Here is a 12,701-nt window from a genome sequence, read left to right as displayed (position 1 = left end):
ATCCAAAATGCTTCTTACTGTTACACTGTTAGAGACTGTGCTAGACAAATGAATGACTAATTCGGTCAGAAATAACGTAACTAATAACGTTAGTAAGCACTGCTTATATGCTTATTATGTCTGCGGGGTACAGTAAACGTTTCTCCCGGTACATTCTGAAGAGCACACCGCTGTATGTTGGAGAACCAGCGGTCTTCCGCTCCTCCTCACTCGAGTGAGAGCAAAGCCGTGCACAGCTCAGCCCTGTGTGAGACGCGAGCAGGAAGGAGGAGATGGGAGTCCTTCCAATCGGAATATGTTGTTTCTTTACACATATGTTGGATTATGAATATGTCTTTATAGCTACAAATGAATGACTAATTCGGTCAGAAAGCAGTAACACAACAGTTGCAATGTTGTGTTACTGCTTCTCGGCATAAGCCCCAATAAGACCGTCACCAGAGCTCAGCGATGCCGCTCGCGTGAGCATATTCTCCCCGCTGGTGATCGCAGCATGGAGGGTCGCGGACCAGCCTGGCAGCATAGCTATAAAGACATATTCATAATCCAACATATGTGTAAAGAAACAACATATTCCGATTGCAGCATGGCTTGTGCCGAGAAAGGACTATACCCATTAAAGGAACACGCCAACTTTTTGGGAAATTTGCTTATTTGCCATCTACCCTGGAGTTAGACAAGCAGATACATACCCTTCTCTTCTCTGTGCATGCGTTAGGCTTAGGGAACAGCCGTGCCGTTAGCCTAGCTTAGCGTCATTCACTGGAAGTAGGTGTGCCAGTGTAGCCTAGTTCCCAACAGTCACGAAATACACTCCAAATACAACTCCAAAACGTTCCTGTAAACATGTTGTGACCTGTGTATTTATCACGTGGAGAAATAAAAAAATATATAATTAGACTTTTTCGTATTCCAAGCAGATATACTCTGAATTTTTTTTTGCCGAACCACTGCTGCCTGGGCGCAGTGATTTCATCACCCCAAAAGCCCTGTTGTTTTTTGAAAAACAGGCTTTTGGGGTGATGAAATCACTGCGCCCAGGCAGCAGTGGTTTGGCAAAAACAATTCGAGTATATATTATCTGCTTAGAAAACCGAAAATGTCAAATTTCTTATTTTTTTTCTCCACATGGTAAATACACAGGTCACAACATGTTTACAGGAACGTTTTGGAGTTGTATTTGGAGTGTATTGGGGGTGACTGTTGGGAACTAGGCTACACTGGCACACCTACTTCCAGTGAATGACGCTAAGCTAGGCTAACGGCGTGGCTGTTCCCTAAGCCTAATGCATGCACAGAGAACAAAAGGGTATCTGCTTGTCTAACTCCAGGGTAGATGGCAAATGAGCTAATTTCCCCAAAAGTCGGCGTGTTCCTTTAAACACAACTGTCATCCAGAACATGTCATTGCCATAGTAACACATCAACTTCCAGTGCACCGAGCCAACATGGTTCCCCCGAGACCCCATTATCAAACATTCTAGGGCAGTTATTTTATGGTGATTTATGGATAACCGACCGCTATCCATTCACGTTTTGTGATGGTGAGCATCTTTACAATGACATACGACGATATCCCCTTACATTTGATTCTTCTCCCTCTGTGTTGTTGCATGTCTCTAAATCGGGACCCTGTGGGACAAGAGACAAAACACAGAGTTGGACCCGGTCCCGTTTTCATGGCACATTTGCACAAGTGTATCAAAGCGGAGGGGGCGACAGTGGCTCAGGAGGTAGAACGGTCGTCTGGTAATCAGGAAGTTATCGTTTAGATTCCGGCTCCTCCCAGCAAAGTGTTGAAGTGTCCTTGAGCAAGACACTTAACCCCTGACTGCTCCGGATAAGCAGGTTCAAGGCAATAAATAATACACCTAAACCTGGATTCAAGACTGGACATCCATCCGTGTGTGTTGCTGTGTCTACTGCGTAGGATCACTGTGTGAAGTAACGTGCAAGGTAGAACAGGACATTGGAACATGAAAAGTTGCCGTTACATTCAAGTAAGAATGGTGTGCTCCTCACCACCTGTGGCCTCACTAATCATTGCACCTGTGACCCTCTAAATACATAACCAGTGCTGTCAAATCTAAAACCCACGACCGGGTGTCCAATAATAATATTACAAATAAGTAAGGGATAATGTATAGCTACGAGGTCATTGTCGCAAAATAATTGACCGACACGTAGTTTAAAAATACCGAGCCGCTTCGGCGAGGTGTTTTAAACGTCAGTGAAGGTCAATTATTTTGCGACAATGACCGAGTAAAGCTATACATTATCCCGCTTATTACATGGCTAACTTACTAACAATATACCTAATTCATTTGACAAATCGCAGTTGTTCTGTGGCTCTGTCAGCCCAAATAAAGTGATTATTATTATCGCGGGCAGCCTCTGTTCTGGCTCCGCTGTAATCTACACACACTCCGCTGTCAGTGCAGCGCGGCAGGTGTGTCTGATTTGCTGCACTGATGTGGGCTTGATTGCGAACAGCTGCGCACATCGGTCATTATTGTCCCACAGCGGTCATTATTGAAAAATAATGACCGCTGTCGGGGGGGCTATTGACCAATCACAAGCAAGCATTTCGGCGAATGTGAAAACGCCATGTAATAATAAATAATAATATGCCACTGTAGCACTTGTGTCACTAACAGTAACAGCTGTTCGCCACGGACCAGTTCTAGATTCGAATGAGGAGAGGAGTGATATACCCAGTTAAAGGAATGGTAGACCAGAGACAAGGTTATAACAGTAACCGGTATTTATTCCATGAACAGCAGCGCTCGCTAGACAATTGCAATACATACAATGAGTAACGTGAGGTAGTGTGAAATATCCCTTTTTAGGTTCTTTCTCTAACCACTCCTTCTTTCAGGAGGGTTAGTTCGATATCAAGTTCTAGGTTGATTGGATCAACACATTTGGTTCAGTTCAGATGTCTCTGAGGTTATCATTAGCTAAAAGCTAGGTTATAGGAATGCAAGTACCTTATTAGGTGAAATTACCCTTTAAACCAGTGTTTCTCAAAGTGGGGGGCACGCCCCCCAGGGGGGGCGCAGAGGCATGACAGGGGGGGCCTTGAGATTTATAAAAAAAAATAAAATAAAAAAAAAGATTATTCCAGAAAATTATCACTAAAGTGCTATCTGTTGCAGCTGCACTGTTCTCCATGAAAATACCATTTCTCAAAATCTGAAAATCATTATTTAATAAAACACAGAAAAGGATCACCAAGTTACTCTGGATAAAAAAAACCTTTACAGACAACATTGAGACAAAGCTTCCTGACACATCTCCATCCAAACTCTTGGAAGAACTCTTTGAAATCTCATCTGATACCACCTAGAGAGCTAGTTTCAGAGTGTGGTGCTGAGTACCAAGTATCTCATCTCATGGCCCACCAAGTATCTCATGATGCAGCAGTTGGGGGGCAAAATATTTTGGTCCGCCAAAGGGGGGCCTGACAGAAAAAGTTTGAGAAGCACTGCTTTAAACTATCTTTCTTTACAGGAGAACCATCAGCGATTCAACTATAATCAATGTGTATCAAAGTGGTTCAAGTATCTTATTGGGTGCATTGACCCTTTAAACTATCTTTATTTACAGGAGAACATCAGTACCCATATATACAATGTGCATCAATCAAATACAAAATACAATATCAAAATACAAAAGGTGAGAAGGGGACAAAGGCCCTTGGAAGTCCTTGTATTCAAGTTCAATCAGTTCGTATCATAGAAAAGAATGATATGACCTTCATATCCTTGGAAGTTCTTGTGATTCAAGTTCAATTAGTTTGTTCATTCCTGATCCACTTCCTCACTGGGAGTGAGAAAGGCAATTCACAATCCTACCAGATTGTTGAGGCAACGGTCCGGGCAGTTTGTATGTGGTAACAAGGGTAACAGATCAGGCTCCTGGGTATAGCCCTGGGCCCTCATTTATCAACAATTCTTAGAAAGTGTTCTATTTTCGTATTTAAGCACAGAATTTAGAATGTGTGTACGCACAGAAATATCGGGATTTATCAACCGTGTGTACACGGGTCCTACGCTCCTCCGTGTTGATAAATACCATTTGTTCTTACCGTCAATGCTCGTGCATGATTATCCATATATGGTAATGAAACACCCCCCATGGGATGTGAAATAATGGACTGACCCGAGCGAACTATGAGAAACTCCACGAGCGAGATTGTTCACAGAGGCGCTGTCGAACCGTATGGGATAAATAAAAGGCTGGCGGACTTGTACGCGGTGATGTCAGATATCAACGACTCCCTAAGACCATTGCTGTAATTCTGCCTGGACAGCTCAAAATACTAATAAAGACCGTTCGTTAACCACTGTTTGGCGTTGGTGTGTCATTATAACCATGCTGGAATATGAATGCCTTCGATTGTTTTGTTCGATTGGCTACCGGGTATAATATGATTTGTAGAGGCATACAATCTATTTTGTTGTCGGTATTAGGTAGCCTATATGAATTACATATAATAGTAGCCATAGCCTACATTATGCAACAGTAACTTGCGCATATATAATATATCATATCATATTCCTATAATGTCTCCCAGGAATCGTGGGGCTCTGGGGAATAAAGGTTGGGAAGACCCTGCTATCATAGCCTATCCTTTATAATGTTATAGGCTATTTCATTTACAGTTTACTCTATCAGCCTACCCAGCATGTAATACGTTCTTTGTTAGAACTCAACTCGTTATTATTTTGTGCATAGATTGCAGAAATACGGGAACGTTTTGATTTATATTTAAAAGGCTTTAACACAAAACGAAATAAGTGGAATTTCGAAGCTGCAAGCAGAATACAAGTCATATCACCCACACGATATACGCTACCTGTGAGCATATATGCTTTTCATTCATTTAAGACACATTTATTGCAAGTTACACATAAACTCAACAAATAACCTCTGTTCTCGTTGCAATGCGTTTTTAATTCTTTCTTATACAGTAGGAAGGGGGAAGAACACTATATCGTGGGTGTTCATATGACTTGTAGTCTGCTTACACCTTCGGGGTTCCACTTGTTTCGTTTAACGTTATGGCAAAGCCTTTTAAATATAATCAAAACGTTCCCGTATTTCTGCAATCTATGCGCAAAATAATAACGAGTTGAGTTGCGCGGAGCACAGTCAGTACACCCCGTATATTCCGATAACGCTATGCATTCATTCAGAAGGAAATACCTATTATTCCAAATGCTATTTATAGGGTTTTGACCATAATTACACTACTGTTGCTATTTTACAATTAACTATAATAATAATGCAGGACCTCTTTATTCGGCATGCAACGAACTGGACATGCAATTGGAGCGGCACACACACACCGGGATACACACACACACACATGCATTGTCTTTCCTCAGTCGCCGATGCGATTGAGTCTCTGCGCTTGACCCATCCCGTCGTCCTTCCCCCCATGGGCAGCCGGGAGCAGATAGGGCGTCAACGTGAGCTGCGCCCCGGGGACCAATCCAAGTGCTCCTGTCCGTCTTCGTCAAGGACACCACAGCGTTAGCGATCTGTTGTTGTGCATGTTTTTCCATTGGGTTTATCTTATCGGGGGGGAAACCCTTGCGAGCACGGGGAGAACATGCAAACTCCACACAGAAAGGCCTGGGAGATACCCCACCTGGGTACCTGGCATCATGGAAACCTGGTCCCCAAGTGGGAATCGAACCCTGGACCTTCTTGCTGTGAGGCGACAGTGTTAACCACTACACCACCGTGCCGCTATAATGAACTAATGAATGAACTATAATGAATTACAGGGGGTCATACAGAACACATCAGTCAAACTAATGAACGGAAGCTTATTTCCGCGTTGAAACTAATGCATGAAACTGATGAGAGCATATGCCGTCCGTCTGCAGTATCCATATTCTACCGCCGGGCGCCAAGTACGCATGCCCTGAGCTGAGCGTAAATATACGCACAAAGTCAAGTTCACATTCAAATTGATAAGTCACACACTTTGCTTAGAAATGATCGTACGCATGGGTTACACACATATCTGTGCGTACGCAACGTTGATAAATGAGGGCCCTGATCTATATCTGAGTTTCTTTGGGTTGGCTCGCCATCTTGTGTTGGTCCGGCACACTGCTTCGTCCCGCATGCACACACGTGATGAGCGGTGGTCGGTCGTCGGACTCCTGGGAACTCTTCCCGGGGGTGGAAAACAGGGGGTAGAAAAACCTGGCCTGCATAACAGGCCATGCAGAAAATAAAAGCTATTTATCATCTTTCATTGTTTCATCATCTTTCATTGCTTTTAGAATGGATAATCAATTAGGCTACTTTTGGCTATGCTAAGCTAAAGTAGGCTACAATAGGGAGGTGTAGTCTGAGGTCACTGGTTGTTCCACCCATATAGGGATTTATCATTGGGAAAATGGATTATCGGCTATTGTAACAATTCTGCCCCATGGAAATTGACAAGCTTCCATTTTTGCACAAAATGAGTTCCCTTCTACCATTAACATTACTGTTTAAGCATTTTTGGTTGAAATAAAGGTAGTTATAAGGTTTTAAATTTGTCATAAAAAAAGAACTACATTTACCAGTATGCTATACCTCACGTCACGGCAAGCTGATACCAAGCTAGCTAGCTAGCTAACGTTAATGTTACCCCGCTAAACGTACTAGACGTTAGCAGTGTCTACTGTCGTGAACCATTTTAAATTGGGGCATGTAGAGGAGTTTCGGGAACGAGTAAAATGTGCAGGTCCACTTCTCAGACCTGTGGGGCAAGCACTGCACACGCATCATGCCGGCTAGCAAGCTAGCTAGCTACACGTCACGGCCTGCTGATACCACGATAGCTAACTAACATTAACGTTACAAGCTCAAAAACCTTATAACTACTACTGTTGTGTCCATAAGTTCCCTGGCAGAATACTTTCTTTGTGAGGACAAAAGTATACAAAGAGGAGAGAACCATTTTAAATCGGGGCATGTGGAGGAGTTTCGGGAATGGCTAGCAAGCTAGCTAGCTACTAACGTTATGTAAAAAACAATAACGTTATAAACTATACACAATATGTACAACAAAACAATGATTTACATTCGTTTTACAGTGATTTAATATGCAGCGAAATAACGTTATACGATTTAAATTATAAATACAAATATAAAAAAGAAAATGGTGGTTGGCTATAAACTGGTGTTGGGTGAAACAGATACTAGCAACAGATTCAGGGTCAGTTATTTTCCCATTGTATGAATTGTTAAGCTTATCGAATGTAAGGGAAATCTGATCCTAGGTCTGCGACTAAAGCCAGGCGTCTACGCTGTGGTGACGTCAGTCAGCAGCGCCAAATAGCAGTGTAGTTTCCCAGCGAATGAAAACATAAACATTGTTATTTTGCTACCTTTACGATTAATTGCGAATATTTTCATGTTGAGCTATAGATTGTGGATGAATACGCACAGAAAGGTACACCATGCCAATGTCCATGCTTTATTTGTTTTAAACTAACCATTTTAGAAATGGGCAATGGGGAAATACATTAAGTGGAACAGAGGGTGGAACAGGAAAAAACGAAAATGACGTAACCACGTTACCATATTTGTATTTATAATTTAAATCGTATAATGTTATTTCGCTGCATATTAAATCACTGTAAATACTCATGTAAATCATTGTGTCATTGTACATATTGTGTATAGTTTATAACGTTAGTAGCTAGCTAGCTTGCTAGCCGGCATTCCCGAAACTCCTAACATGCCCCGATTTAAAATGGTTCTCTCCTCTTTGTATACCTTTGTCCTCACAAACAAAGTATTCTGCCAGGGAACTTATGGACACGACAGTAGTAGTTATAAGGTTTTTGAGCTTGTAACGTTAACGTTAGTTAGCTATCGTGGTAGCCCCTTTCGTGACTGTGATGCGACGAGTGCATCACAGTCACAAAAGGGGCTACTATCGTGCTATCAGCCGGCCGTGAAGTGTAGCTAGCTAGCTTGCTAGGCGGCATGATGTGTGTGCAGTGCTTTGCCCCACAGGTCTGAGAAGAGGACCTGCACATTTTACTTGTTCCCAAAACTCCTCTACATGCCCTGATTTTAAATGGTTCACGACAGTAGACATAATGCTAACGTTAGCGGGGTAACGTTAATGTTAGCTAGCTAGCTTGGTACTATCAGCTGCCTGTGACAGGGAAAAGGCGACAGCCTAACAGACCAATAGCGGCTGTGTACTGAACAAGTACTGGTAAGTGTAGTTCTTTTTTTACAACAAATTAAAAACCTTATAACTACCTTTATTTCAACCAAAAATGCTTAAACAGTAATGTTAGTGTTAGAAGGGAACTAATTTTGTGCAAAAATGGAAAGCTTGCCAATGGTCATGCGGCAGAATTGTTACAATAGCCGATAATCCATTTTCCCAGTGATAAATCCCTACACGGGTGGAACAACCAGTGACATCAGACTACACCTCCCTATATACATATAACCAAATAACATTAACTGTTTATGTAATGGCATTAACTATTTATATTCTTATAAGTAAATAGTTATGAATCTGAAACCTGGGTTACACCACCATCATAATGGCTCCTACAAGCAGGTTGTCACCTCACATGGTGGCCTCCACCGTCGGTGTGTGAATGTGTGAGTGAATGGGTGAATGAATGTGAGGCACTGGTTGTTTTAGGCGGATTTTCAGAAAATATTCCACGGGTGGAAGAGGTTAAGGCAGGTTTTGAAGGCAGCGAGGGCGTCTGAGGCCTTGATGGACCCTGGCAGCTGACTCCACAGGCGCGGCACGGCGCCCCATGGTCGAGAGCCTAGTGCGTGGGATGGCGAGGAGGATTTGGCTGCCAGACCTGAGTGACCTGGACGCAGGTTGAGGCGGGGAGAGGAGGTCCTGGAGGTAGATCGGGCTGGAGTGGTTAATGGCCTGTAGACTTATCCACTGGTTTATTGGCAGCCAGTGAAGGGAGTGGAGGACAGGGGTGACGTGTTGGGTTTTCCGGGCTTTGGTGAGGACACAAGCTGTTGACTGACATACTGTAACCGTACTGTGACTTGTCTTGCCTTTGCTTCGCAGATGTTACAGGTCAACGTGTCTAGATCAAGCGTCTTTTCTGCGTTGTTGTAAATACAAAATAGTCCGCCTGTTTCATTTAGCTCTTAAAGGGAGTGGCTGTCTGAGACGGATCTTTTCCAACTTCTCTCAGAGAACAGTCTCCGTTGCTTGGTAACTAACTATCTCATTCTCAGGTGATGTTTAAGGATAGCTGTTGACTGTAAATGGACTGCAATTATAAAATGCTTTACAACATATGCCTCACATTCACACATTCACACACTGACGGTGGAGCCATGCAAGGTGCCAACCTGCTCGGGTTAAGTGTCTTGCTCAAGGTCACTTCAACACGTTGCCAGGAGGAGCGGGAATGGTACCGGGAACCTTTCGACCAGACCGGACGACCGATCTACTGTACCTCCTGAGCCACTGTCACCCCACTGTAACACACTGTAATGACTTGAACCGGTGACTTCAACAAGAAGCAAGATAAGATGGTGAACTTCCAGCAGACAGAGGGTAACATCATTATCTGCTACAGTGGTGCTCTGCTGCCACCTTGTGGTCAAACTGAACGACCACAACTAGACCAAACGTTTCAAATAATATAGTTTACCTCTGCTTGTGGTGTGGAGTTTTTGAATTTCATGTGCTTGTAGAATTCTCTCTTTGGTAGCAAATAGAGAAGCACCAAGTCGCATACCACAGTTGCCTGTAAAACACAAAATATCAGATTTGTTTACTTAGTGGACAAAATATACCATAGACCAAGTTTGTGTATTCCTCAAACACAGGCCTAAGAACCATTGCCACTCCCTAAACGGCTTATTTAGCTAACATAATGGTAGTTAGATATAAACTCTTTTTCCTGTGGTTAAAGGTGCTATAGATAACATTCAGCCACTAGATAGACTAGACTAGCACCAGCATGCATGTCATTTATCAGGTGCATTCTATGTGAAGAACTGGGACGTAGGGAGGGGATACATGCCTGCAACATGTAAACAACAACAGTAATTTTGTTTGACACGCAAACAATCTTTTAAATCCTTCATTAATCAATTTATCTTTTTAGGGAGGGGGGGGGGGGGGGGGGCAATAATTTTATTCTGCACATTTCTAAAAGCTCTGTGGATGTATTCTTTAAAAATAAAGGATTACCCTAAAAAGTTATATAGGCCTATATCACCTTTAAAATAGAATTTTAACCTGTACTTTCAACGTCACTGGTCACAGAGGGTGGCAAGTATAGTTGTTCTCCAGTCCCCAAGACAACTATATAAAGGTTTGCTGGTCCAAGAGGTCAACGACATTGAGAAGCACTGCAGTATTGACACAGTGGCCATTTTGCTCTTATGTCACGCTCAGGTTGGGATTACCCACCATGGGAACAGGGTGGGAAGAGATCCAAAGAAATGAGCAAAATGGCCGCCGTGTAAATATGGTCAATAACCCAGAGACCTAAGGGAAGTCACATGATTTCCGTGGTCCCAGAGGTATTTTGACATCAATTATTTGCAGCGTAGAAATGTCACCATGGATTCTGCATGTTTTTCAACCGGTCCAGAAATCAATGCCATGTAATTGCATTTTCTGATGCATAACATTGATATTATTATATATATACTGTATATATATATATATATTTTTTTTTTTAATGCAATTAAACACCATCACTAGGCTCATTTAAGGGAATGTGAGGAACTAGATATAGAACCCAGCATATGGTGAAAAATGTGTGCTGCAAATGAATGATCAATTCCCGCAGAACAAGCACGTGCGTCATGTTTTAAATACCAAGATAAAAGGTCAGTGGGTAAAAACTCACCACTCCAAAAATGCCCACGCCAGAGCCTATGGTCGTCAGCGTGGGGATGATATCAAATTTTCTCGCCTGTAAGGAACAAAGGTCAAAGGTCAAATGTTCCTTTTGATCACCCATGAGATAAGAAATGAACTTACAAGGGAATATTCCAAGACCAGACTCACCACTGAACGCACTATGATATCTATCCGGATGGCGAACACTTTATAAAGAGTTCTTTTCTGCTGCTTGTCCTCCATATAGTGCCTTGCGTACCTTTAAACGACACAGAGACAGACACGTGTCACAATCTTCTTCCTGTATTTATTCAGTCTTAAAGGTAGAATGTGTAATGCTGTCAAAGGCTAAAGAGCCTCTCTTGGTGGGATTCGAACACTGGCCACACCTTAGAGCAGGGGTAGGCAACCCTAGGCACGCGTGGCTGCATAGGCACGCGGGGGCATTTGCATAGGCACAGGGGGCAGCAGTAAAAATTTATAAAAAAATATATATATATATATAATTTTTTTTTTTTTTTTTTGCTCTGAAATATTATAGTGAAATATTTTGCACTGTTGTCGCATTTATCTTGTTGAAATCCTCCCACAGGTTCTTTTTACTACCACATATTTAATTGAGACCCTTTATTTGTTTATTATTTCAATTTAGCTGGAAATACATTGCTACATCATTCAGTAACATTTTGCAGAGCCTTATAACAAAAACATTATTACGGTCACCATTGTGACCAGTGGGATTAATCAACAATTTTTATTATTTATTTTTCTATTTCATTGAACATTGCACATATGTTAAAAGCCATTTTTTTTACTCAAAATGTGAGTATTACCAAGTCAACTTGTGTTCTTAAAACAATGACAATAAACATAGTTTTATTAGGTTGAAATAATGTCGTTGTGTACTTATTTTTCTGTTAACTTATTATGGATTGAAAACTGAAAACCTTAATGCACAGTAACTGAACTCAATATTTTTAAGTTCTGGTAACTTATTATTATAATTCTTTTTACAGTGTAGTCTTGCGATCAATCAAAACTTATTTACACGATATACCTCACATTCACCCTTCATTCACATCCTGGTGTTCTCCATTAGGCCTGTAGGTGGAGCTATGACAGCACACGTACAGTACACACACCGATGGTGTGTGATGTGTCCAAAAATGAATGGGCAAATGTGAGTGAAATGGTCGCACTGTATGCAGCTGTTTGTCTGCATTGCATTCCCCCCCCCCCAACTCAGATGTAGGGTTGATACAACCATCATAATAATATTGTTAATAATAACAATAACAATAATGATGTAATAATGTAAAAATGATCATTAAAAATACATGATTATCAGAAGAAAAAAATTACGATGCATGGAATATTGTTGAGGCACACTAGTTACAACTATATTTCAAACAGGCACTCCATGTCAAAAAGGTTGCTGACCCCTGCCTTAGAGCCTGAGGCGTGGCCAGCAATAACAGCCGCTCAACTCAAATTAAATCCACACACAATACCAAAACTAAATCAAATGTAATCAAAGCGCAATACCACGTGAGGTTCTTTTGACTAGAGGTTGTTGTTTGGCAGCATTACAGATTCTACCTTTATATGTGAGATCTTTCTACAGGCTTTTCCACGAGAAGGGGGCAGTGTATAAAAAAAAAAAAAAAAAAAAAAAATTGATCTGATGTGTGGGTTGGAGTTTAATCATTTATAATACTGTGAATTTCTCCAGACATCTCTTGGCAGCGCCTGAGGTGTGGCCAAGCACTACAGCAACCCCTCTCCATTACCCACTCAACTCCCACTTGAGCTCCAAAAT

General features: G+C 41.8%; 1 protein-coding gene across 1 annotated transcript in view; it reads right to left on the bottom strand.

Annotated features, from left to right (window-relative positions):
- Nucleotides 1–12,701, bottom strand: part of p2rx1 (purinergic receptor P2X, ligand-gated ion channel, 1) — a 99,069-nt gene that overhangs the window by 14,885 nt on the left and 71,483 nt on the right. The window contains exons 9-12 of the mRNA XM_084320176.1: nucleotides 11,051–11,141; nucleotides 10,890–10,955; nucleotides 9,678–9,773; nucleotides 1,585–1,632 (exon numbers count right to left, since the gene is read on the bottom strand). Coding sequence (XP_084176302.1) covers nucleotides 1,585–1,632; nucleotides 9,678–9,773; nucleotides 10,890–10,955; nucleotides 11,051–11,141 — 301 coding nt within the window. The remainder of the gene's footprint in view (nucleotides 1–1,584; nucleotides 1,633–9,677; nucleotides 9,774–10,889; nucleotides 10,956–11,050; nucleotides 11,142–12,701) is intronic.

The sequence above is a fragment of the Notolepis coatsorum genome (assembly GCF_963971535.1).
Source record: "Notolepis coatsorum genome assembly, chromosome: 8".
In the NCBI taxonomy this organism is placed as follows: domain Eukaryota; kingdom Metazoa; phylum Chordata; class Actinopteri; order Aulopiformes; family Paralepididae; genus Notolepis; species Notolepis coatsorum.
Note: the sequence above shows the minus strand (reverse complement) of the source record. Positions and strands in the feature narration are given on the sequence as shown.